General features: G+C 49.0%; 1 protein-coding gene and 1 long non-coding RNA gene across 2 annotated transcripts in view; both read right to left on the reverse strand.

Moving 5' to 3' along the window:
- Positions 1 to 26,811, reverse strand: part of LOC146420216 (serine/threonine-protein kinase pim-1-like) — a 147,013-nt gene extending 120,202 nt beyond the window's left edge. The window contains exons 1-4 of the mRNA XM_085048547.1: positions 26,779 to 26,811; positions 25,703 to 26,047; positions 25,542 to 25,592; positions 24,967 to 25,333 (exon numbers count right to left, since the gene is read on the reverse strand). Of these exons, the coding sequence (XP_084904673.1) occupies positions 24,967 to 25,333; positions 25,542 to 25,592; positions 25,703 to 26,047; positions 26,779 to 26,811 (796 nt within the window). The remainder of the gene's footprint in view (positions 1 to 24,966; positions 25,334 to 25,541; positions 25,593 to 25,702; positions 26,048 to 26,778) is intronic.
- Positions 22,025 to 22,961, reverse strand: LOC146420225 (uncharacterized). Its single transcript, XR_014849252.1, has 3 exons — positions 22,871 to 22,961; positions 22,579 to 22,691; positions 22,025 to 22,156 (listed from the first exon to the last, which is right to left on the reverse strand). It is a non-coding gene; the product is annotated as an uncharacterized LOC146420225 (long non-coding RNA).
- Positions 26,812 to 27,577: the final 766 nt, after the last annotated feature.

The raw sequence follows: 27,577 nt of genomic DNA on the forward strand, positions 1-27,577 counted from the left end.
AGTGCTCCAGCTCAGGTGGGAGATTTCTGCCCAGGCTGTGGACAGCCCTGGCAAACTGCACACAGACCTGAGCTTGTTGGAGCTGGAGCCCTCCTCATTTGGTGCCCCTGACAGGCATGGCTCTGCTTCTGCCCCTGCCCCCTGCCCAGGGAGATCTTCCAGCTGCCTGGGAGCGGGGCTGCATGGGGAGCGCTCCCGAATCAGCTCTGGAGTCGAGGTCTTTTCCCTGCTCTGAGGGGCTCTGCTGGGCAGAGCTGGGCCTTGGCCTGTGGCTGTGCACAGCTGAAGCTTCCCGTGCTCTGCCCAGGCCTCTCTTGGCCTCAAAGGAGGCCTCTCTTCTTCACTCGTCTGGCTCGGCCCTGTTCCTTCTTCCTCTTGGGACAGCTCTTCGGGACTGTCCACTTCACAGTCTTCCTCTGCCATGGAGGAGGCTCTCTCCTCCATCCCTGGTTCTGTCAGGGCAGCCCCCACTGCTGCCCCTGCCGCCCCTGCCCCCTGCCCACCCAGAGCTTCCAGCTGGCCGGCTCCGGGCTGGGGGGGCAGCAGGGGCTGTGCGGGGCAGCTGCCCGGCTCTCTGGCCCTGCTGCGGGGGCTGCTGCTGCCATCCCTGTCCCCGTGCCCCGATGCGGGGGCCGCCGTGTCCCCGGCTGCTGGCCGCGTCGCCGGATCACAGCCGCCATCCCGCTCAGCATGGCACGGCAGCCGTGCCGCAGTAAGTGCAGCAGAGCCTGGCCGCGGCCCCTGGGGCTGTGTGAGGCTGCCCGGCTCATTGCTGCTGCCGCCTGCGCCACAGACGCAGCACAGGAGTCACGGTGCTCCTCAGCTTCCTGCGGGGCTGCCCGTGGCTCACAGCTCGGCACCTGCACGCAGCAGCAGCAGCATGACACCCAGGCGGCCGCGGGGCCTGCAAAAGACTGCCCTGGCACAGCAGCTCCCTCCGTGCCCGCAAGCCTGGCCCCAAGCCCGAGCGCATCCCTCACCTTCTGCCTCCTCTGGAACATCAGCCATCTCTTCTTCGGCTGGGCGTTGCTGCTCTTCTCCATGTCCATGGACATCCCTGAGTCACTCCGACGCAGGTCTCTCCCGGGAGATGCTGTCTCCTGACAGAGGAGCTCTCTCTCCTGGCAGTGGCAGCCCCGGGCTCTCGGTGCCCTTTTATAGCCTCCTGCTCACGCCGTGTCCCCAGGTGTCACAATGGGCTCTGGACACGCGCAGCCACATGTCACAAAGCAGCCTGCAAGGCACTGCTGTCCCCAAGGGCCACTCCCCAGCAGCCCTAGGACAGCGGCGGGCTAGGGGGGCTCAGAACCAGCTGCAAACCGGCTGAAACCGGCTGGAACCGGCTGGGACCGGCTGGGACAACAGTGTGCAAAGAGTGCGGTGACAGAGCTGTCACACAGCCTCTCGCAGGGACACATCAGGGACTGCAAAAGGAATCAGTGCATGCGCCACAGCTTTAAAAAACTGGGTTTGCACATCATGCACAGCTGTAAAGTTCTAGAAGGCATCGCTGCAGGCTAAAATTTGTTTGTAAATAATTAGAAGGTAGAAATCATTGTGGAAACTCTTCCAAAAACTTCATTTTCTGTCCAAAAAATCATTTTTTGGTGTCTATTAACTCACATAATTGCACACTCAGCAGAGAATTCCCTTCTAAAATCAGGATAGAGGGTCCACTGAAAAATACAGAGGCTCTTGCACATGAAACATGTGCATCCCCAAGTTTAGGGTCAAGAACTGTGGTGTGCAAATACTGGGCTCATTGGGAAAAAGGTTTTCCTTCCACCAGAGTTGAGAATTCCATCATTTGCTCATTTATAATGTAGAATAAAACAGAGGAGAACTCCCACAGTTCAGGAGGCAAAGGAAAGAACTCCAGAGAGGAGCTGTTGGAATACAATTTCTAAAAAGGCTGAAATGTTCACATTGCTCCCTTTGAAACTGGGAAATTGCAAGAGGAGATGATGGTGAATACTCCAGTTTCTGAGGGTTTGGATGGGCTCTCGGGAAGGACTTGTTCCCCGGGAGGGTGGGCAGGCCCTGGCTCAGGGTGCCCAGAGAAGCTGTGGCTGCCCCTGGATCCCTGCAAGTGTCCAAGGCCAGGTTGGACATTGGGGCTTGGAGCAGCCTGGGATAGTGGAAGGTGTCCCTGCCCATGGCAGAGGGTGGCACTGGATGAGCTTCAAGGTCCCTCCCAACCCAAACTGTTCTGGGGTTCCACGATTTTCTGGTTCTACAAACAACTCTGAAACTTTTCACATCAGCGTGGAGAAGTCAAGTCCATCGTGCTTAGACATCCAAAGGATAACATTTGATGTAGTTAGATCTGTTAGAATTTTGTCATGACTCTGGAACAGGAAATTCCTCTAATTAGTAATTAGAGTAATATTACTAAAATATTAGTAATAGTGGGATCATAAATTCTTTCAATAAAAGGATTTAATGTGTGCCATCTACAAATGATAACTTTGAATGAGGCTGCATGTCACACCCTCCAGTATTAATTTAACAATTAATTCTTCAGTATATCTGTATGAGAGTGAATTTACTGTCATTCACAAACTCTGACACTGAAATTTCTTGAAAGTCAGAATGGAAAACTAGTTGGATTTACCCCTCCAAAAGACAACATAAATTTTATAACTTTCAAATTATAAACATGTAAAAGTAGAAGAAGAACCCAGTGAAGCAAATTAGGAAGAAGAGAGCTCTCCAAGGGATCCCTGAATATTTCTTCACAGTAAATCCCAGGAGCTCTCTTAAGCATTGAGTAAATGCTCAAGTAAATTGAGTACCTGTTAAACATTGGGTAAAATAAGCATCTGTGCTTTCCAGGCTCATTGTCATACAAGTTTTTAAAAGTTATCCATAAACCCTTTCAAGATGTTTGGTATTCTATCTCTTAGAAGCTGTTGGGAAACTTTTGTTACACTCCTTGAGGTGAATGAAACACACACTTGATCTGAAATATTGCAAAGCAAAGCACAGACAATTGGTGTCTTGGTTCAACCCAGGCAGCACCTCACAGCCCCTCGGTCACTCCCCACCAGTGAGATCAGGAAGAGAGCTGGGAAGGTAAAAAATGGAGTGGGTTGAGATCAAGGCACTTTAACAGGGAAAGAAAAGGCACCACATGGGCAAAGCAAAAGAAGGAATTCCTTCAGCCATTCCCAGGGCTGGGCAGCTGTTCAGCACCTCCAGGAGAGCAGGGCTCCATCCCACAGAACGGTGACTTGGGAAGACAAAAGCCATCCCTCCAAACCTCCCCCCTTCCTCCTTCTTCCCCCCACTGCATATCCTGAGCATGAAGTGATGTGGTCTGGGATATCCCTGGGGTCACAATAATGCCTTAATAATTTGGTTTTTTTTTTTTTCTCTTCATGTGTCTGTAACATGGTGTAGTTCTGTGCGCTTACAGAATGCTGAAAACATCTGTTCCCAACACATTTAAACAAAACAAAGCTCTTGGGACAGAGATTCAAGGACGTACTGGTTACCCTATGGCCTGAAAATATCTGAACAGTGGAAAGTGGGGAGAAGGGCCTGGGGCTGTCAGTATCATCGCCTGAAGGTGTGATTGGAGAATTAGGGACCAATATGCTAATAAGACAAAACTTTTAAAAGGTAAAGAGCTTGTGACCTGGCATCCATTTTGGGTGTAGTCCCTGAGGGAGACTATGCTTGCCCGAATGTACCTTGAAGGCCTTGAATAAATTTGTCTGCTTTTTATACACCTAATTGTTTTGGCCTCAGTTTTCAGGTAGCCTGTTCCAGGCATCAGAGTCACCCAGAGATAAAGGACTGAATGTCTGCTATGACCCATGAGAGCTCTGCAGCCCCAGGGGACACAGCAGGGACAGGAAAAGGAGTCTGGGCAGTGCCTCCTCTGACCCTCAGGGAACTTCCAGAGGAGGATCCAGGGCAGCCCCAAGGCCATCTGGCAGGCCTGGAACAAGGCAGGCAGCTCTGAGCAGCCTCCATGGCCCCAGCAGAGCTCATGTGGGAGGGGTGAGTGCAGGAAGCACCATCAGCTGCCTGTGTGTCCCAGCTGGAGCAGCAGAGCCCAGCAGAGGCAGCCCATGGCCCCGGGCAGCACAGCCCCCATGGTCTGCAGAGCAGCACCCCCAGCTCTGTGGGGCTGTGGGGAGCAGGGCAGGGGCTGCAGCAATGCCTACTCAGGCCAGCATAGCCGTGATCCCCTGGGAAAGGCTCTGTGGGCAGCTGGGATGTGCCAGGAGAAGAGCAGGAGCCCTTGTGTGTGTGCACAGGAGTCCTGACAAGAGCTGGGGCAGCAGGAGCTGCCTGAGGAGCCCCGGGGCAAACTCTCTGCTGCTGTCCTGGGCAGCAGGGCTGTCCTGGGGCTGCAGGAGATGCCAGAGCTGAGGATCCCCTGAGCATTCCAGACACAGAGTCGCTGTCCCTGACCTCCATTGCTTCCCATTCTTGCTGCAGGGCCAGATAGGACTGGGCTGCTCTGCTGGGCTGGGGCAGAGGTGGGGAGAGGCTGGACTGGGCAGTGCCAGGGAGAGGATAACAATGGACCCTTGGTTATACAAGTCCATGCAGTGTCAGAATGGTTCCATGGAGCCCCAGAGTGTCATAATAGCCCCTTGTTTCCATGAGGCTCTGAAGTGTCCAAATGGTCTCCATGGTTCCACAAAGCCCTGCAGTGTCACAATGGCCCTTGGTTCCATGATGCCCCACAGTGTCACAATGGCCCTTGTTTCTATGGGGCCCAGAAGGACCCCAGAAAGGTCTCCTTGGTTCTGCAGCATCACAATAGATTCTTGGTTGCACGAAGCCCTGAAATGTCAAAATGCTCTCCTTGGTTCCATGGTTCCCCACAGTGTCACAGTGGCCCTTGGCTGGTTAGGTCCCCATGATGTCACAATGGCCCCTTGGCTCCATGAGGCCTTGCAATGTCACAATGGTCTCCTTATCTTCATGATGCCCCACAGTGTCACAATGGCACCTTGGTTCCTTTAAGCCCCACAGTGTCACCATGGTCCCCTGGGTTACATGAGGCCCTGCAGTGTCACAATGCACCTTTGCTTCTATGGGGCCCTCAGTGTCTGTTTTGCTGGTGGGCAGTGTCAGTACCAAAGACAGAGACACCAACTGAGGGAACAGTGTAATTTATTATAACACAAAACTGCAAAGAATTACAAAAGAATAAGCTCAGCAATGCACAGAATCATTAGCAAAGAATTACAAAAGGATAAGATCAACAATGCGCCCAGTCGTCACTACCAAAGATTGCCTGTAATGATTAAGAAAGATCCATCACCAGTTACCCTCAGACTTTACCATCACCCAGCCCCACACATCAGCTGGGGAAGCTGTCACAGCCAAGGGCTGCAGAGCCACTCTGGACACTGGAAATTCCTGCAGGTGCATCCACCTTTGCAGGCAATGAGGCTTCCAACCTCACTGTGAGAGGGCCCAGCTTTGGCACTGTTAAACACACAAGCTGATATCACTTCTAGTGAGGGAATATCTGGTTTCATTCTGCTCTTGGATTCTCCCAAAGCCTGGCCAGGGCTCAAGGAGGAACCAAGGGAGTTTTCTTGGATCCTGCACACCGAAACACAGCCAGATGTGTATTTCTAAATACAGAAAGGGAAGCCCAGGTTTCACCAATGCACAGATACATAGATCATATTGCTAATAATGTTTCATTAATGAGAAGATACAAATATAACCTTTGGTGGGAAGGTTCATCTTGAGGTCAGGTATTGCTCAGGCCTCAGGAAAGGCCTGTTCAGGCCTTAGTACTGCAATGGTCCTTTGACCTACAGATGAACTACAACCTTCTCAACAATTCTTTTGATAATAATCTTTGAGAATAGATTTAGGTATTAGGTGTAAAGGCATCACCTCTTGTTCTTCAATTAAGTGCTATTCATTACTCAAAGCTGTAATTGCCAATCCTTTCAAAACATGACTAAATTAGTTGCTATTCTCTGTTCTTTACTGTTATAAGTTGAGTCTCAAAAATCAATCAGAGACGTAGAGCCAATTAAAGAATTTATTAATTGAGCAAGCAGATAGCAGCCAAGTTACAGCGCTGGACGGGCTAGGCGAGCCTCCCTGCTACGCCTACAGCACCGCACCCGAAGATGGCAAATCATAATTTTTTATAGCTCTCTTTACCCCCTCCCTTGAGTGCCCTCGTGGGTCTTGACTGACGTTCCTTTGGGTGTCTCGATTGGCCGTGGAATCGTCACTCTCTGCGCTGGTTGGTAGTGATTAGGGGTACGCAGGTTTTTTGGGGGGGGTTTCTTTCTTGCATAGCAGTTAGACTGTGTCCCGTGGGAATCACACAAGGTTGCTGAGTGGCCTTTCGAAAAGAGTTACAATTGTTGCAAATCTTCAGCAGAACAGTTTGACACTCAAACAGGAACTCTTTCTGTTAAAGCAAAACTAAAAAGCAGAGCTTAGCAAAAGTAAAGAATTAAAAATTATTGATTTTCAAAATGATTTCGTGAACTATACCTTCTGTAATTTATCACAGTTTCTCCCCTCTTTTTTGTTCATTTTTAGTTCACAAACTTATATCAGGGCAACTCAAATGACTCAACTTCTAAGTCAGCATCATTGCTGTCACCTGAGATTTCGTTACCACTATTATCTGAGATGGTCTCATAATGCGTTGTGATGAGTAACAGGTGTGCTGCTTCTAAGCGGTTTTTAATAATTGTAACTACATGATTGAAAATGCAAGGGCCTATCGTTAAAGCTAAAAGGAGCACAATGAAAGGTCTAGCGATAGCAGACAGTAATGTGGTTAACCAAGGGGAAAAATTGAACCATCTCTCATACCATGGTTGCATAGCTTGTTTTTCTAATCTGCGCTTTTCTAGCCTCTTTCGCAGTTCAGACATTGCATCCCGTGCTACCCCAGTGTGATTAGCGTAAATACAACATTCTTCGTTTAATGCTACACATAATCCACCTTCCTGTGCGAACAGGACTTCTAAGTCCCTCCTATTTTGTAATACCACTTCAGATAGAGATCTCAAAGAGGTTTCTAGTGCAGTGATGGCACTTTCAAGTTTTTCAAGGTCTTCATTAACAGCTACCTTGAGTTCAGAGAACTCTCGTCCCTGTTTTACAAGCGATGCTATTCCGGTGCCAGCTCTAGCAGCTCCTAGTGCTAATAAAGTGGCGATGGTTAAGGCTGTAATTGGTTCCCTTTTTACTAGGTGATGTTCAGGCATGGTATTATGATTTGTCACATAATCATCAGGATGGTAACTGATTCGGGGAATGATCATGACTTGAATGCAGTAATCTTTGGTGTTTAGGGCATTTAAAGGCATACATGGGGTGACTCCGATGCTGGCACAAACCCAAAATGTATTTTTGGCCGGCAAAAGCCATTTAGCTTGCTCTTTATTTGTGGCTGGGTTGTTGATAGTTTCATTACATAGTTTTTGCTTTTCTTTTGGGACTTGACCAATGCAGGTGCTACTGCCGATCACTTGTGCTAAGGTTACCTCGGCCTGTAACTCTAGGCTTTTTTTCCACGCACACTGAGTTGGATTGATATCATTACTTTTGTTCCCTTCACCACTAATGGCTATAGCATCATAGAAGAGTGGTTTTGGCGTGTAACAAAGCCAGAAATGTTCAGTTAAATTTGGATTTGTAGCATTCAAAGCAAGATAACTACTTGTAATTAGTTTAAGTAGGTTTCCTGGCCCTGGTGGTACCTGCTGTGAACTATTTCGTGGGTTCTGAGGAAGGGGCTCTGGGTTCTCAGGAAGAGGCTCTTTCTTTATTTTAACCATCCCACCATAATTGTATCCAATCTCTACAACTCGAATCCCATACGTTCGTCCTAGGAGCCAAATGGTATTCGTGGGTTCTAATACAGTGAGTTGTATTCGTTTGCAGAAGAGATGTACTACGTATGCTGCAATGCCCGGATCACAACCTGTTGGCCAGAGCTGAGCATCTAGGTATTTATCATGATTTTTCTTTCCTCCTGATGTTATAATTTCGCAACCTCAATATGGACAATAATATTCACCGGGCCAGTTGCAGTAGCTTTTCTCTGGGTTAGATGCTGGACACATGTAAAAGTGTACTGCATCATAGTGGTAGCTTTCAATAACAGATTTCAGGCTTAGTGTAAGATTGGGTGCCTGTGGACCTATTACTTTGTCACTTGCAAGCACGGTGGATGTATACATGTTGATTACAGACCATTTAAAGGGCTGATGTGGGTGTGTCTGAGTTGAAGTGCCGCAGGAGACCGAGCAAGTGAGATAGGCTATTATCAAGGTTACTGCTGCATGTGATATTGACAAGGTCTTAGCGGTGGATCTCATTGTCTTTGGTATTTTAAGTGAAGCCCGATTGTTCCCCAATTTGGTTGGCAAACACCCCGACTTACTCCGTTTTGTGAAAAGGGAGTTCAAAGTCATAATTTCAGGTTTTATTCCTACTATTGGTTCTTTTCTGCCTCGCCTGTCGACCAGGTTGCTGCTGGCCACAGGAATGTCTTTCTTCACGGCAGCAAAAGAATTTTTCAGGGAACCCATGGGTTTCTGTTCACTGTTTCCAGCGGATCTTGTAACTGTTCCAGTTTTTATGTTTGAGTGGTTCTCCTGTGAGAGGTAAATATGCCAGCTCGACTCTGCATTCACTCTTGATAAGTTCAGCCACCAAGGGCTTAGGTTCATTGGAGTGGTAACAGTACAGCTCGGGGTGAATGCCTTGGGCAAAGATCCTCCACCATTCTTTAGACCCCTTTTCTAATCTGCTCAGGTTAACTGCCAATTGTAACATTTGCATTGTTTCAGCTCTTTCAGCTTTATAGCAAGGAGGGCAAACCCCCGGTGAGGGTGGCCCTCCCCCACAATGAGTCCACCACTTCTCTTTGCATACTTTGCAAACAAAGCATACAAAAGGATGACAAATGCAACCAGCATTATAACATTTGCCCACATAGTCTTGTGCATACTGACTGAAAGGGTAACCTCATGTATGGGTGTGAGGAGGCTCCTTTAGACAAATGTTAACAGGGTTCATGTGGGTTATAGGAGACTTATTGTTTCTTAAGTCTTATCTTTAAGTCCTCAGGTTGCTGTGACGGGATGATTTGCCACGTCGGATCTCGGGTGAGCTTCTTTACACGGCTGGCGTGGGTCCACCCTTTTTCAGCCGTTCGAATAGCAGATTCTGTAGTGAGTAAAACGACATAAGGTCCCTCCCACTGAGGGGTGAGTGTGGATTCTTTCCATGATTTTATTAATACTTCATCTCCTACCTGAAGTTTGTGTATTGGCATCCATAAGGAAGGCCTCTGGACTACTAAACCTTTCTGTTGGAGTTTTTCCCTCCGATTAAACAGCTGATTAATGTAAGTTTGTAAATGGGCATCAGATATTTTAGGATGATCTGCAGGGATTTCTACATCAAATGGCATTCCATATAGCATTTCAAATGGTGATACTCCAATATCTGTGCGAGGCTGTGTCCTGATGTTTAGTAAAGCCAGAGGCAAGCACTTCACCTAACTCATTTTTGTTTCTATCATTAACTTAGTTAGCTGCTTCTTTATTTCCCCATTCATGCATTCTACCCTCCCCGAACTTTGTGGGTGATAAGGTGTGTGATGTTCCCAGCGAATCCCCAATGCATTTGCTACCAATTTAGACACTTTGGAAATAAAATGTGGTCCTCTGTCAGAATCTATAACTTCAATTAGCCCATATCTGGGAATTATTTGCTCCAGTAAAGCTTTAGTAACAGTTTGTGCTGTGGTTCTGGTTGTAGGAATGTGTCGCTGTTGAGCAGCTAGCAGAGTAATGAATGCATCGGTTCTCAGTGGCAAGAAGGAATGACCTTTATTGTTTTGATTTCATCACATATATAGAGTTCTCAAAAGTCACCCAGATTGGTCAGTCAGAAGCCTTCCCCCAGGCCTGATTGGCCAGGCCTGCACTGCCCAAGTTCTGAAACACTGTTCCAAAAACATCCAAACTTTATCTTTATTTACAAAACACAAGAAAACTTCTCATGGAAAAACTGTGCTAGCCACAGGAATGGCTTCCACAAAGTGAGTTAGATGGTCTACAATAACGAGTAAGTGTTTATATCGTCCCACTTGGGGTAGATCAGTAAAATCCACCTGTACATGTGAAAATGGGCGGTGGGCCAATTCTCTCCCCCCTGGGATCGTTTTTCTCAAATACTGTTTGTTCACTTTTTGGCAGGTTATGCATCCCATAGTTATTTGTTTAGCCAGATTATATACTCCTATACACATATACTTGTTGGCAAAATGATCTACCAAAGCTTGTGTGCCCCAATGTGTCTTTTTATGTAACTTTCTTAATACCCGGAGTGCCATGCCCTTAGGTAAAATTTCCTTCCCATCGGCTAGCATCCATTTCCCTTCTGGATTTTCAACTGCCCCTGTTTGGGTTAGTTTTTCTTTTTCTTTTGCAGTAAAGGTTAGTAGCTTTGGCACAACATATTCTATATCTCCACAGTATGGGTTATAGGTAAGTTTTTCATGATCTTGAGTATCTATGTTATGTTTATAGCAGTGGTCTCTGTAAGGATTATAGCAGCTACATACAAATGCATCATCTGGGCTCAATTCCTTTAGGCAGGAATAACAGGGATGGTCTTCTGGATCTGGGGCGCAGCTCTCACAGTCTAGCCGTGGGTGTCTCCAGGGGTCACCAGGTTTGCTCACAATTTTTATATTTAGTAAAGCTGCACGTTTAGCTTCTCGATCTGCTGTATTGTTACCCCGGATAGTTTTATTAATCCCTTTTTGATGTCCCTTTACATATACTACAGCTAGTTGTTCTGGTTTTCTAGCAGCTTTTAAAATATCTTTAATTAGTTGTTCATGAATGAGTCCTTTCCCTCGAGATGTAATCAGACCTCTCTCTTCCCATATTTTCCCAAATGTATGTATTACCCCAAAAGCATATTTGGAATCTGTATAAATTGTTCCTTTATCAGAACCCAAAATTTTTAATGCCTGCAGTAAAGCATATAACTCACAGGCTTGTGCTGACCAAGTAGGACTTAAGGGTCCTGACTGGAGTACTTCAAGATTTTCCCCAATTACTGCATATCCAGATTTCCTCTTCCCCTCTACAACTCTAGCAGATCCATCTATATAAAATTCTCTGCCCTCCCTGAGTGGTTCCTCTTCAAGGTCAGGCCTGATCTTTGCTTGTTGTTCTATAGCTCAGAGACAGTTATGTGCCAGTGGTTCTGAGGAGGGGGTACCGTATAGGAACTGGGCTGGATTTTGGAGCGATGTAGTTTCTAGGGTCAGTTTAGGCGATGTTATCAATATCCCTTCATATTTTAACAGCCTGGCATCTGTAATCCACTTTTCTGCCTTTTGGGCTAAGATTCCCCTTATGTCGTGTGGGGAAAACACTTGAAGTTCACTCCCAAAGGTGATTTTTATTGTTTCTTCTACCATCAGGGCAGTCGCAGCTACTGCCTGTAGGCAAGTGGGTCACCCTTTACTCACTGGGTCTAATAATTTGGATAGATAACGTACAGGTTTTTTATTCCCAGCCCAATCTTGAGCAAGTATTCTATATGCCGTTCCCTCTTCTATATTCACAAAGAGGCAGAAAGGTCTAGTTAAGTCTGGAAGACTTAGTACAGGGGCATTGATTAGTTCTTGTTTCAAACTTTGGAAAGCCTCATCGTCTTGCTTTTCCCATTTTAGCAAGCCATCATGAGCTAGTTTTTCATATAGGAATTTTACCTTTTGGCTATAGCTCAAAATCCATTGTCTACAGTATCCAAATAGCCCTAATATTTGTCTGATCTCTCTTTTGGTTGTCGGAGGAGGCAGATCTAATATGCTCTGGACCCGACTAGGATCTAGTTTCTTGGTTCCATTCACTGATCAGTGTCCCAAATATTTTACCTCTTGTTCTGGGAATTGTAATTTAGGTTTTGATACTTTCAAACCTTGAGAACCCAGAAAGTTTAATAGTTTGATGCTTTCTTTTCGGACATTTCCCTCTTGTGGTCCGGCTATGAGGAGGTCATCGACATATTGGATTAACTTCACGGAGGGTCCTAGTTGGTAATTCTTCAAGATTTGGTTCAATGCTTGGCCAAACAAATTTGGAGACTCTGTAAATCCTTGTGGTAATACTGTCCATCGGAGTTGCTGTTTGATATGTGTATCTGGGTCATCCTACTCAAATGCAAAGTAGTCTCTACAACTTACATCGAGCGGACAGGTCCAAAAGGCATCCTTTAAATCGATTACACTCTACCATGTATCCTGTGGTCCCAGTTGGCTTAAGATGGTATATGGGTTGGCCACTACTGGGAATCGTTCAATGGTCTTTTTATTTATCTCTCTTAGATCATGGACCAATCGATAGCTGCCATCTGGTTTCTTAACTGGCAGAATTGGTGTGTTGTAGGGGGACATACATGGCTCAAGGATACCTTGTTCTAATAATTGTTTTATTTCTGATTGCAGGCCCCTCTTGCCCTCCTCAGATATTTGATATTGCTTTATTTTAACCGGTATTTCTGGGTGTTTGAGAGTGACAGTAATTGGTTCAATACTGAGTTTACCCACAGTGTCTGGTGTATACCATACTCGTGGGTCAATTTCTTCCTCATCCTGGGTGGACAAGGCATATAATTTAACTTGTAACCCATTTTCTTTTATTTGTAATCCAATACCTAATTCGATCATCAAATTTCGTCCTAGCAAATTGAATTCAGCTTCTGGCAACAGTAGTAATGATCCCACTCTCAATTTCGATGGAGTTTCAAATAATACATCTTTTATTACGGGTACTCCAAAAGGCTCCCCTTTTGCCCCAATTACTTGCACTGTGTCTTTGGAAATTTTACAGCCTAATGGTAAAGATTTAATTGTTGATCTTTCAGCCCCTGAGTCCACAAGGAACTCAAATTCTTGTTGCTGGGGTCCTATTAGAATTTTTTATCAAGGGCTCGGTGGTCTTATGTGACCCGAGCCAATAGAGCCCCTGACACCTCTAATCCTCAGCAAACATTTTCTCATCTGCAATCCTCTGTCTACAGTTTCTTTTCACATGTCCCGGCTTCTCGCAGTAAAAGCAGATAACTTCATTCATGTCCTTGCTCTTGTCCTCCTTTTTCTGCGGAGGATAGAATCCTCCCTCAGCCCGTGAGAATCCTCCCTCAGCTCGTGAGCTTCCTCTCTCAGCTCGTGAGCTTCCTCTCTCAGCTCATGAGCTTCCTCCCTCAGCTCATGAGCTTCCTGACCGAAGCAGCTTATTTCTGCCCCCTACATTTTTATGTTCCTTCCGCACTACCGCAGCCATCACTTTCGCTTGTCTTCTGTAACTTTCTTCTTCTCTTCTCACATACACTTTCTGTGCTTCTCTTAACAATTCATCTAACCCTCTCTCTTGCCAATTTTCTACTTTCTTCAATTTCTTTCGAATATCAGGCCATCCTTTTGACACAAATTGTACCTTTAGGAGAGTTTGGCCTGCCAAGCTATCAGGGTCTATTCCAGAATATTGTTGTAAATTTCTTCTTAGCCTTTCCGGCCAGGTGGTAGGATCTTCATCTCTTTTCTGGCTGTCATTAAAGGCTTTATGCATATTCTGCCCTCTAGGCACTGCCTCCTTTATTCCCTGAATGATGATAGCTCTCAGGTCTTGCATGTTAACCCGATCCTGTGGGTTTTGGTTGTCCCAATTGGGCCGCTGTAACGGCCATTTCACATCACCAAAGGGACCCTGAGGATGTTGGTTTTCCCATATACGCATGCCTGCTATTCTGATCATGCGTCTTTCCTCCATTGTAAAAAGTATTCCCAAAATTGATTGCAACTCATCCCAGGTGTAGAGACTATGACCCAGGAACTGATCTACTCTTTCTGCTACCCCAAGGGGGTCTTCTAAGAGATGTCCCATTTCTTTCTTAAATTCTCGGACATCCATAGAGTTTAGGGGAACTTCCACATACCCGATACCTGGTACCTGGCTGCCACCTGCCTGGTTTACCATTCCCATAGCTACTTCCCTTAAGGGATATAAATTGTGAGCTCTGTTCCGGGTGATCGGGCCTCTAGGAATGTTATTCTCATGTTCAGACAAGGGGCTTTTTAGCTCCTCGGGAAATAGCAACTGGACTGCATGCTCGACCGCACCTCCCCTTTTTCCTGCTAATGTAACCGTTCCCTCCCTTTCTCCTGCTAACGTAACCGTTCCCTCCCTTTCTCCTGCTGGCAGAGCTGCTCCTTCCCTTTCTTCTGCTGGCAGAGCTGCTCCCTCTCTGCTGAAGTCTAGTGGAACTTCCCCCACCCCTTCCCGGCCAGGCAAAGCTGTAGGCAGTGGGGGTGCATATGGTGGGGGAGCGTCAGCAGGGTTCTTCCATTTGTTTTTCTTCTGGAGCACATACACCCCCGCCCCCCTTGCAGAAGGAAGCTAAAGTGCTGCATAATCGCTTTTCTCTTGACTAAATGGTTTTTTACTGTTAACCCAAAGATTCAAAGCCTGGCAAACGTAATCCTCATCGGATCCAAAGATAGGCCAGTATAGGGAATTAGTTTTAATTTGTTTGCCTCCCCAAACTACCATGCAGTAGTTGATCATTTTATTTTTACTCTTCCCCTGGGTCCGAGGGTCATCAGCCCAATATTTCAGCTGTATGCCTAACGGACTGTCAGGGGGAATCCCTGGGAGTCTCCCGCTCCCCTTCATGGGGCCAGGGGGCTTGCTTTTCCTCTGTCCCATCTTCCGGAGTGCCCTCACACGCACCAACAACACAACACTTGCTTCCTCCCGGTCGCGACCTGATCCCTCGCGGGGAACAGGAACTGCGCTACTGGGGAGTCCACAATCACTTCATCTGCAAATGGACGTCTCACACGCTGCACTCCGGGAAAACCACCCCGACCACCCACGCCATGTGTGTCTCTGTGTCTCAACTGATACTCACACTCCGCTGTCCAGCGTCTTGTGGCTTCCGTGCACGAAGTTTCAGGGGCCTTGAACCCTTGGCTGATATCCGGAATTTAGGTCCGTTGGGTAGGGGTGCGCCAGTGAAGTGTCCCCTCCAGGCCGTCAAATCACGATGGGGCGCCTCCCTTTGGGGAACTCCAGGGGAATTTCCCTATCCGAGTCACGGCACCAAATTGTTATAAGTTGAGTCTCAAAAATCAATCAGAGACGTAGAGCCAATTAAAGAATTTATTAATTGAGCAAGCAGATAGCAGCCAAGTTACAGCGCTGGGCGGGCGCGGCGAGCCTCCCTGCTACGCCTACAGCACCGCACCCGAAGATGGCAAATCATCATTTTTTATAGCTCTCTTTACCCCCTCCCTTGAGTGCCCTCGTGGGTTTGACTGACGTTCCTTTGGGTGTCTCGATTGGCCGTGGAATCGTCACTCTCTGCGTTGGTTGGTAGTGATTAGGGGTACGCAGGTTTTTTGGGGGGGGTTTCTTTCTTGCATAGCAGTTAGACTGTGTCCTGTGGGAATCACACAAGGCTGCTGAGCGGCCTTTCGAAAAGAGTTACAATTGTTGCAAATCTTCAGCAGAACAGTTTGACACTCAAACAGGAACTCTTTCTGTTAAAGCAAAACTAAAAAGCAGAGCTTAGCAAAAGTAAAGAATTAAAAGTTATTGATTTTCTAAATGATTTTGTGAACTATACCTTCTGTAATTTATCACATTTACCAAATCCCCTAATTTTCTTGATACTTTGTCTCTTTTCAGACAAGTCTCAGTGCTCCATTTTTCAGCACAAAGTGTCACAACAACTCTAACATGGAATCATAACACACCAAGTGCACACACTGCATTGATTACAGTCACTGCCACAAATGCATTTCACAGCAGCCTCCAATTTGGCAACCATGAAGCCAATCCCACCAAGAAGAATTTTCTTCTTTCTGCCACTCTTCTACTGCTCTTTCTATTGAGGTGGTTCCTGTGTTAGCGTGGAAAACACATAATCACTGAATGATTATATGCAGGTGCCTTTATTCGAGCTCGGGAAGCTGGGGTGTAATATCTACCCAAATCTGACTTCAACATGGATTTGAAGTGAATCCAGTTTTATACCTTCCCTTACAGAACAGTGATGTAATCATATGTTAATTATCAACTTATCATTGTTCCATTGTTTCCCCCCAAGCATGACTTTAAGCCCCCCTTCTCCCACAGTATTTCTGAATTATTTCACAGGTGCTAATCCGCATGATTTCACTAAAACAATCCCCATTCTCTAAGCAATCTTCGTGATCATGTCGCTGAGCCCCGTACATGTAGTGCCTACCTATCCTGTTCCTAAAGTCTATTTTTAAGTAACATTTTATCCCAATGTTAACACCTGACTGTTGAACTCCAAACCCATCACTAATACAAGTGCAACATTCCTGTCCTAGAATAGCACAGATTCCTCCCTGGACAGAAAGCAGATAATCCAAGGCCATGCAGTTCTGTAGAGTTCCATTTGTGTTTGTTGGAGCACATAGGATGTGCTATTCGATATTTTAATATCATTTGCTACTTCTTCTAATAATCTATTCAGCTCCCTAATGTAAACTTCATAGGATGAGGCAGCACACACAGGGGCACAGGGTGAACCAGAATCTTTGGCTTTCTGAAAGCAAAGGCATTCTTTGGGTGGAAAATGTTCTCTTGGCCCCAACTCTTCCCTGTGGTTGTTGCCAAAGTACCCAAAAGGGTGGCACTGCAGCTGAAAGTGGTGTAACACTGACCCTGAGCAGCTCCAGCACCCCAAGTTCTATTGACTTTTTCAGTAATGCTAAAGCATATAAATCCTTTCACATTTTGGCCTCTAACTATAACAGGGTAGGTTTCTCCTGAAGGGAAATCTTACTGAATCCTGTAAAACTGAACATTGTACTCTTTTGTTCCACAGTATAATTTTCTTTAACTGTCCCTTCACTGACTCCGTTACAAGTCAGAGCCCATTGAGAGAGTTCTGCCCACCCCGTAGGGTGGGCCCTCCAAGGCAATCCCATTCCTCCCAACATTGGTTGAGAACATACCCAGCAATAAGTTACATTGAGTATTTTAGCTACCTTGATCTTTACATTTTCATAAGAATTCTTATGACTAATCCCTTAGTGAAACTCCAGAGTGTTTCTGGCAAACAAAGATTCTGGTTGACTATCAAGATACAACTTATAGACATAAGTAGTTCTTTAGTGACAAGTGACTTTTTCCTCAATCTCATTTGGGTTAGGAACAATAATTCCATTGTCCATGGAGATGGCTCCTTTTTAATTCCACAATAATGCCCCAAGGTCCTTTGCTGTTCAGCTTCACTGCGGTGTCTGTGGGTAACAAAGCTTGTGTCGGGGGTTGAGAATTTCTTCCCATTCCTGTTACTAAGCAACAAATAGTCCGATGTTTAGAGCGATCAAGTCTTTTGTAAAAGACAAAAGCTAGGTTTTTGGGCAGGGCACGGTAAGGGAAGAGCCGGCCCTGGGAAGGCTCTCTCGTGGTTCGGACGCTGAGGGTAGAGGCTGCTGGCTCTTTGCTTTCCAGCTGCTACCAGAGGAAATCCAACTGTGCCCTGTTTCTCTTCTCTCCTGGCTGGGTGAGCTTTGATTCAACTTTTCTTCCCACTGGGAAGGGCGCGTTTCCCCGGGCTGCGTTTTCCCACAGCTGCCGCCGGGAGAGTCCGGCTGCCTCTGCTGCCTGCCCCTGCCCTCTGCCGCACAAGACCGCGGCGTCTGCTGTGACTGCAGAAATCTTTGCTACCTCGCTGCTGGCCGGGAGGGAGCCAGTGCCTGATCCTGCCTCCCTGCTTTCTGCCGCTCTGAGCTGCCTGGCTGCCTGCTCTTCAGCCTGTCCGCCATCATCCAGCTGCCTGAGGCTGACCTGACCCTGCGCCACAGCGCCACCTGCAGCCGCTCGGGAGTCATCGCACCTGCCCTGCCCGGCCGAGAGCTCAACAGCGCCCCTGCTGCTTGCAACCGTGATTACACCACACGGGAAAAGGCTCAGCAGCTCACAAGTTACCTGCTATTGGTTTTCTGGTTCTAGTTGTGGTTGCTATTGTTATTGTTTGTTTATAGATACTAGTAAAGAACTGATATTCCTTTTTTCCCATACTTTTGCCTGACAGCCCTTGATTTACAAAATTAAATAATTCAGAGGGAGGGAAAAAAGAAAAATCACATTCTCTGTTCTAAGGGAGGCTTTCAACCTCTTTTGGGAGACACCTGTCTTTCAAACCAAGACAGCTTGGTGGGGTCCTTTCCCCTTTGGCTGGAGAGCTGCCAGGTCCCAGACCTTGAGGTGCTCCAGGCTCCTGGCTGGAATTCCTGTGGAAGGCACTCAGGGTCACATCAGCCTTCACATGGAGCCCTCTGGATCAGAGCATTTTCCAAAGGGAACAAACAGGGAGATTTGGTCTGGCAGGATCTGTAAAACAACATCCTGTAACATCTACTTGTTCTCCCATAGAACACTTGGCTGCAGGGACATATTCCCATTGTTCCTGCCCAGGTTTCAGGATTAAAACTGTGTTGTCTTTGCTTCAGCTGACTCAGGAGGGCCAATTGGCCTCTGGACCCATATCTTGGCTTCATTATTAGGACTGCTGGATCCAAATCCTTTATCTCCACAAGCAGTAGTGATTTGAGGTGGATCTCCTTTTTTCACAATTGTTTTTAAAACTACAATATCAATAATGGTCCTACCCTGTCATGGGGTTGCATAATCCAATGTTGGTCACTATTGTTTCATAGAAGTACTTGAATTTCTCCCTGATAATCTGCATCAATTTCTCCTCCCGTGACATGAACACTTTGCAAGGCCAAGCTCCAGTGAGCAGTTATTAAACCAAAGTGTCCTGGAGGAATCTGAATTCCTGTTCTGGTATTGATAACTCTCATTGCTTCTGATTTACCCTCATTAAATCTAATGCACAAAGATCCAGCCCTGCAGCTTCTGGAGTGGACCTCTAAGGGGTTCTCCATCAGGACAGGTTCCCATCTCCTTGTTTTTTCATCTGCTCTTTTAACACACCTTCCATCCATTCCACAAATCCTACAGCTTGTGGATAGTGTGGTATATGAAAAACCCAGCAGCCTTAATCACGTTAGTTCTTATTGTGATAATGGCTGCAAGTTCCCCACACCCCTTTCTTAACGACTGTACTTGTCACCTATTGTCCTGCCTTCCCTACTCCACACAGTCCTAGCCACGCCCCCAGTTTTCCCTATTGGTTCCTGTACCCTAACCCCACGTGGCCCTGGCCACTCCCTCGGGTTTCCCCTATTGGTTCCTGTACTCCTAAGTCCGCCCCTGTACCTCCCCTGTACCCAGAGGTCACTGGGCCTGTGTGCTGTCCCTGCCCCTCTCTGTTTCCCTATAAAACCCCTTACCCTCCGCCATCTTGCTGTCTATGCTCCATGTGTGTTTATGCTCCACATGTGCTGAGCCTGTGAGGCCTTCGCCCTCGAGGCATCTCTGCCTCGGGGAGGTCGTTGGCCTCTGCTGCACCATGTGAATAAACATCTTCCATGGACACAACGCATAGACCCTCCTCGCCTCCTTTATCACCGCCGGTTGTGGAAGCAGACGGACCAGAGCTAGCCTTATGGCTCCCCGGCTGGTGAGAGCGCAGTGTCCAGCCCTGGGACAGAGGGTTTGGAGCACTGAGGCGCTGAACCGGGCTGGGTAGAGAAGCTCTAGGGTAAAGTCTGCTGAAACATCCTTTAAACTGCAACAAGTTCTCACAGTAACAGACAAAGCATTCCATATCACAGTATACAAAAACCCTATAAAAATAGCCAATTTCATCCTATCCTCCTTTATTCATTATACCCAAACTCGCCAATTTTGTCACTGACGTTCAGGTCCTGGCCAAACATTTTCTGTAGGGTATTTAGTGTTACATCCCTGAGCAGCAAAAGGTAACAAATTAATATTGTCAGCATTATTTCACATTATTATTTAGTTTGTATATATATACACACATATTTTAATTATATTTTTACATATAATTTTTGTGATATATATATTTATTATATTATAATATTAATTCACTTCCACAAAGAAATCTGAGCTCAAGATTAAAAACTTCTGTTGCTCCATGTGGGAGCATTCAAAAAACAATTGTTCCTTCTGTCGGTGATTTTTACAATATACTGTTACAAAATTTATCCTCATCCTCCCAAACCCACAAGATCTTTTCCTTTTTCCATATGCAATTTTGGATGTATTTTAATACATCCAGCAGATCAGATTCTCTTAGCTGACTTCCCCATTGCTCACACAGTGCTCTGACCTCAGCCCACTCCAGAGCCAGCAAACCATAGGGAAGGTCTTCCCAAGCAGGAATCTTGGATGGGACCGATTCCTTACATTTATATTTAAAAAGCGACATTTTGCTGTGATCTGGACAGACTATGCCAATTTTGTTTTGCCAGTGGGCAGGGCCAGCACCAAAGACACAGACACCAACTGAAGGAATCAGTGCAATTTCCTACAGTTCAAAGCAGCAAAGAATCACAACAGGAGAAGCTCAGCAATGCACCCCATCATTCCTACCAAAGAGTGCCTGTAATGATTTAGAAAGATCCATCACCAGTTACCCTCAGACTTTACCATCACCCAGCCCCACACATCAGCTGGGGAAGCTGTCACAGCCAAGGGCTGCAGAGCCACTCTGGACACTGGGAATTCCTGCAGCTGTGTCCAGCCACAGGTGAGGCTCCAACCTCGCTGTGAGAGGGCCCAGCTTGGAGAGTGCTGAACAAACAAACTGACAGCACTTCCAGTGCAGGAACAGCTGGATTCATTCTGCTGTTTGGTTTCTCCCAAAGCCTGGCCAGGGCTCAAGGAGGAACCAAGAGATTTGACTTTGACCATACACCCCCAAACAAGGCCAGATGTTGGATTTCATAGCCTTGTTTAGCTTCTAAATACAGAAAGGTCAATACATGATTCACTAATTAGTGGATACATCTATCACAATGCTAATGATCGTGCATATTTCAGTAATGAGTGGATACAAAGATAACCTTTGGTTGGAAGGTTCATGGAGAGGTCACCTTTGGCTCAGGGCCTGTTGTTCAGGCCTCAGTCAGGCCTCTTGTTCAGGCCTTGGCACTTCAGGGATGTGGTTTAGTGCTGGGCTGACAGTGCTGGGTGAACGGCTGGGCTTGATGAGCTCAGAGGTCTTTTCCAACAGAAAGGATTCTATAATGCCAGTATTCTATCTGCTGGATTTAGCTTGGTCCACATTAGCAGCATTACTGTGCTCAGAAAGTTCCCTCTTGGTCAGCTCTTGAGGCCTAAGGCTTCAGGCCCTTTAGCTCCTGGTGCTAAGCTGCTCATGCTGAAGGAGATGACTCAGAGAGAAGAATACAGTTCATCCAATTCCTTCTGGACACTGAGAGGGGAGGGTGTGAAAACAGGAGCATTGTTTGGTGTCGCCTCCTCTCTGCCCTTCACGCCTTCCAGTGCTCTGAAACAGCCAAGAGCTTTCTTCAAGAGTGCAAGGAAGCAGCTGTTCCTTCTGCCAGGCCTGGCTCTCTCCAGTCTCTGCACTTGACTGCATTTGTCCCTCTTGCTGTGCCCTCTGTTCCCCCTCTGCTCGCTGGCTGCTGCCCAGGACTGTGGAACTGGCCCAGATCAAGTGCTCAAGAGCCTCATTTCTCTGCCCTTGGAGCTGCCTGGGCACAGCAGCCTTTTCCATCTGCAAGCTCCATATGGACAGAGAGTGCCCAGCTGTGTTCCTTGCACAACCTCCAGGAGCCCAGGGCCTGCCATCTCAAGTCCCTGCTGGCACTGAGGGCTCCCAGGTGCCTCAGGCTGCTGTGACACCACTGCAAAGAGGAGGCAAGAGTGGCAGGGGCTGTGCTCAAAGTCAGATCCATTTGCTGCCGCTGCCGCTGCTGCTGCTGCTGCTGCTGCTGCTGTGGGGTCATTTGTCCAGCCCTGCCCCAGACTCAGGGATCAGCTCCAGGCAGGCCCTGCTGCTGCTCCCTCGGGATCAGCCACAATCTGGTTGTTGCTCTCAATGCCAGCAGAAGCAGTGGCTGAAGCAGCAGGTGCTGACAGTGCCCCAAGCCCCGGGGCCACCAGGAAGTGAGCTGCTTCACTAGAGAACCAGGAGCAAAGGACATTTCTTTTTTAGGACATGTTCTCTGTTTTAAGAAAAAAAAAAGGGAAAAGAAAAAAAAGCTAGATGAAATATGAAAGATGAAAAGAAACCCAAGTGTGTAGAGAAAAATCTTCTGTGACTTTGAATTAAAAGATAACTGATCTTTTGAATAAGAGAACTCAGTTTTTTACTTTGTCAGTGTGCTGATAGCATGGACCTATCTTACTGACCTCGGCAGCCTTTTTTAATAGATTTTGGGGTTTGTTTCCAATATTGGTTTTTTAAATTGTGGTTGAAGCAATAAGAAATTGATTGTGCCCTGACAGTTCCAAGCAGGACAGGGAATCTAAACTCTGTCAAACCTCAATTCCTTTAGAAGATGCCCTTCCTTCTCACCCTGTGAATGAGCTGTACATTCCCTTTGAAATTGTCAGTAGTTTCCTAAAGATGCAAAGTCCCACTTACAGCTTTTTGCTCTGGTTTGGAAGTGGAGAAGGGCAATTCTTCATTCACCAACTCCAGACTGCACTGCCTTAGGAACACAGCCCTCTTGCTAGGTTTGGCTCACTTGTGGCATTCTAGAGGAGGAAGAAATGCAATTGCACAATTCCAACCCAAAAGGATTGAAGGGTGGGACAGACAAAACAACCTGTGGAGATACAGGCGTTCTGCTGGGACTGTGGAGTGTTTGGGTTCTGGCCAATTGGATGTGTATCCCTCACTGCAATCTCTGGGCCTGCAGGAGAGTCTCACTCACCTGCACAAGCAGAAAGCTCTGTCGGTGTGCTCAGAACAGGCTCGTCTGATGCAGAGCTGTCAGAGCAATGGGAGGGCAGAGCAGACCCAGCTGTGCCCAGGGCTGAGCCTCAGCAGAGCCCTGGCAGAGCCCAGAGCAGCCTCAGCATCTGCAGAGCTCGGCTGGAAGGAGAGAAACCAGAAACTGCCCATCAGCTGAAGGCTCCTGTCCCCCTTGTCCCAGCTGCCCACAGTGCCCAGGCCATGCTGGCTGTGCTCAGAGCTGTGCCCAAACTTCCCCATCATTGCTGCCTCTGGGAGGAGAGCAGGAGGGCAGGACATGTGCCCAGCCTCCAGCCAGCCATGGCAGATCCACCTCCTCAGCAGATGCCCAGAGCCAAAGAGCAGCTTAGCAACCAACTGAAGAATTCTTTGCATCCACCCTAGCAAAGAGGGGAAACTTTGGTGCCCAGCCAGGCTGTGCAATGCCCAGAGCATCCCCTGGCTGGGGACTCACCTGCACATTAGGTCTGGAGTGTGTCTTTGCAGAAGGCGCCAGAATCGAAGTCAATCATCTTCAGCTACAGATGGCCAGATCGAGGAAGAGGTGCTAATCCTTGAAGCTGTCCTTGATGTCTCCAGCAGCAGCCCATCTGGTCCAGCTTCTCCAGGGCTTCCTTCTCCTTCCCCGGAGGTCAGAGCAGGCTGTCAGTGTTCTGCCCAGGGCCGCAGACAAGAATGAACCAGGACAAGCAAAACCAGGGTGGATGGTGGCCACCAGTGCTTGCCAGAGCACATCTCCAGCTCAGCTCCAGCACAAGAGCTGTGAGCTCCCTCCTGATGATCCCTGCTCAGAGCTACAAGCAGGTCAAAAAACGTCTGGTTTGCTTTGCTTCTGATTGCCAAGAGATGTGTGGAACTGTTACCTGCCAGGCCCCTGAATCAAACTGTGCACATGGATCTCTCCCATCTTCTACGGCAAATGAACATCCTGCATCCAAGGATCATTGAAGAGGTCTTCCAACGATAGCCTGTCCAAGGGTTCTATGGACAAACATCTCTTAATAATATCTTGGCACTCTGAGGAGAGAAACCAGAAACTGCCAGTCAGTTGGAGAAGGCTCCTGTCCACTTTTCCCTCCCCGTTCCCGTGCCCAGGCCATGCTGCGTGTGCTCAGAGCTCAGCCTTAACTTCCCCAGGGATTCTCTATTTTGGAGGAGAGCAGGAGAACAGGACATGTGCCACCTCCTCAGCAGCTGCCAGAGCAGGATGCTCATGAGCCTGCTGCTCTCTCCCAACACTGGTATTCCCCCTATGCCATAGAGATTTACCTTGAGAGAGCTGTTGTGGGAACAAGATCCACCCCCAGATGATCTCCTGGCCCCTCCTGAATGGGTGCTTCCCACGGACCATCTGGTACAGCAGGATACCCAGGGACCAGACTGTTGCTGCCTTGCCAGTGGAGCATCTGAGCTGGGTCCATTCTGGTGGGCTGTAGGACAGGGTTCCTATGGAATATAGATGGAGTTCATCAGGGGATGCTGCTGATCGCAGAGCCTCACCCCGGCATCCCTGGGCATGCAGGGGCTGCACCAGTGGCACACGGGGTGACCTGCTGCCCTCTCACCAGCACCTGGAACTTGTGTACAAACTTGGGGTTGGAAAAGAAGCCACTGGGGCTGGAAGTGGGCAGCAGAAGCCCTGGGAGTGCCCAATCATGACATGCAAATGAAAAACCCACCCAGTGGTGGGGAAAAACCACTCTCCTCCCTGCCTGCATTGCCCCCATAAAACATAAATAAGCCAAGGCAAACAAGGGGAGTGGAGCAGTCTAAGCCCTTCCTCGCCTGCACACCAAACCAGCCAGGGCACAGGGTCTGACCCCCCTCACTGCTACCCCATGGGGGTTTTTGTCAGGCTGGCTGCCCCTGCCCCAGCCCCAGTCCAGGGCAGAGTGGATGCTGAAGGCTTTCGGCAGGGCCAAGAGCTGGTCCTCCCACCCAAAAGCAACTTGGCTGAAGAAGCAATCCTATGACCTGCAGCAAATGGGGGAATCCCTGCTGCTACACCCAGGCTGGGCCATGAGGCGCCCCGGAGCAACCCCTGGGATGGCTCACCTGCAAATTTGGTGTAGACTGTGCGTCGGAGGAAGGTGCCAGCACCAAAGTCGATCAGTTTCAGCTGTCCGGTGCACAGGTCAACGATGATGTTGCGAGGTTTGATGTCTCTATGGAGGACCCCGCAGCTGGTGCAGTGCCGCACTGCCTCCAGCACCTGGCAGAACAGCCGCCGAGCCTCCTCCTCCGGCAGGAACCTGCGAGCCAGGATGAAATCACGCAGGTCCTGACAGCGCTCCGGACTCTCCATCACCAACAAGAAGCTGGTGGGGAGCTCAAACCATTCCAGGAGCTGGACAACACCGTGGAACCCAGTGGACACCTTGTCCAGCAGCACGATCTCCAGGGGCGCACGGGTGCCATTGGGCTGCAGGAGGACCACGATGTCATCAGCAGGGCTGAGGCCTTGCCAGGGCTCTGGGACCCCTCAGCCAGCCCGGGATGCTCTGCGTCCCCCGCTCACCCCACGCCCGCTCTACCTCCCTCGAGGTGTCCTGGCGGCTCCCACCCTGCCGGGCCCCGGCTTATCCCCGCCCGGCACGGCCCGGGCTCTGCCGCTGGCCCCGCTCACTCACCAACTCGCCCCAATGATGGATGCGATCCCGAGACACACATTTGATGGTGACCTGCGAGAAAGAGAGAACAGCGGGCTCAGCTCGCCGCCCGCCCTGCCGAGCCCCACCCTCCTCCTCCTCCTCCTCCTCCTCCTCTGCCCGCCGCCAGCCCCGCCACTCACCGGGGCGCCGTCCGCCAGCCGCGTCCCCGTGTACACGCTGCCGAATCCGCCTTTCCCCAGCAGCTTACCCAGCCGGTACCGCTCCTGCAGGGCCTCCTGCGCCTTCCCTGCGGGCGACACGCGGCCGTCAGCGCTCGGCCCGGGGACAGACACGGCCCCCGACCGCCTCTGCACCGCCCCGGGCCGGGCATCCCCCTCTGAACGGGTCACGGGCAGCTCGGGGCCGGCGGCTGGACTGCCTAGCGGCGGAGCTCGGGCCGGGAAAGGCGCAGCGGAGGTGGCGGGAGCAGCCGAGCCGTGTGTGTCCTCCGCGGGCCCCGGGAGGAGCCGGTAACGGGGCCGGAGCTGGGGTTGGGGCCAAAGCTGGGGCCGAAGCGGGGGCCAGGGTCGAGGCCGGGGCCGCGGTCGGGGTCGGGACTGGACCCTGCGTCGAGGCCGGGGCCAGGCTCGGGACAGGCGGAGCCAAAGGGTGGCGATGCCGCCCCAGACCCAGCCACTGATGCCCGCCCAGCAGCGCCACAGCCACGATGGCGAGTGCCGGGAGGAGGTGAGAGCGCGGCGGGACGCCCAGGGACGGGGAGGGGGCAGCCCCGGCCGGGGCTGGGGGTGAGCCTGGGGCATGGTCCGGGCTGGCAGGGGGAGAGGGACACCGGGAAAGGAGGGGACACAGGGAAAGGGACAGCGGGAGAGGCTGAGAGAAAGGGGGAGAGCGAGAGAAGGTGCAGGAGGAAGGGACGGAGAGGGTCGAAGAGCTTTCGCTGTCGTTGCTGCCGCCGCTGCCGCCGCTGCCGCCGCTGCAACTGAAGCTCCAGGGCCGTTAGTCCGAGTGGCCGTTTGTCCGAGTGGCCGTTTGTCCGTTCCCCGCTCGCCCCCACGCGCCCCACGGCCGAGCCCCGCGCGCCCCCGGGGGCAGCCCCTGAGTCTGTCCAAACATGGGAACTTTGCCGTGTTCAGCCCACATCCAGAGCCTTGACTGCTGCACAGTGGCACAGCAATCCCTTTGGCTGCTGTTGTGCATTGTCCCTGCTGAGGGTCAAACACTACCGGGGCACATTCCCTGTCTCTAGAATTCATACCTGACCCAAGAATTGCACTTGTGTCTCCAGCATTGCTTTCCAAGAAAACGGGGGAAGACAAACTTTGTGTAACTCACAGTATTTCAGGGAGTCTAAAACTTGCTAAGCCATAGATCTTCGAGGTGAGATCCTATTGCAATTAATGGCATGGAGAAGTAGCACAACATGGAAAAGGAGAGCACAGAAATAAAGGAAAGCATCTTGGATTGTTTCTTTGCATTTTCATTTCACTTCCCGAAAGCTGTTTCAGTTTTCCAGGAATCTTCTCCACAGCCCTGTTTGCTCTTTTCAAGAACCTTTCCTGGAGAACAAGGTCCGACTTTTGTCTCAAGATATGCCACCAATTGCAGCTTCTCTTGGCTTTCCAGGCTGTGTGTGCATCACGACTTTTGCAGCCAAGCAGGACAAATGTGTGCAGAACTTTACAACTTGTCCTTTCTTTTCCTTGTGGACTGGGGAGTTGTGCCATTGGTAAGGTTTTCATTGTGACTGTTCTAACCTAAGAAAAGAGGAGGAGATAACAGGACTTGTTCGGGAATGCAAGTGTGACTGAATTCAGAGAAAGAATCTCCAGGACACTCTGGGAGCTCCCTGGGCTGGGCTCAGATTCCACTGGGACTCTGCAGCAGGCTGGGCTCCAACTGGGATCAGCAGTGGCTGGAAATTCCTCTTGGCTTCTCCATTTTCTGGTGCCAGGAGGAAACAATGAAGCGAGTCAAGAAGTTGCGGTTTTTCTTTCTCCCGGTGGATAGTTTCATTTTATTTCACACTCCAGAGGTAATTTCTGTGATGGACTCTG

The sequence above is a fragment of the Lichenostomus cassidix genome, unplaced genomic scaffold (genome assembly GCF_008360975.1).
Source record: "Lichenostomus cassidix isolate B80296 unplaced genomic scaffold, HeHo_3.0 HiC_scaffold_44, whole genome shotgun sequence".
In the NCBI taxonomy this organism is placed as follows: Eukaryota; Metazoa; Chordata; class Aves; order Passeriformes; family Meliphagidae; genus Lichenostomus; species Lichenostomus cassidix.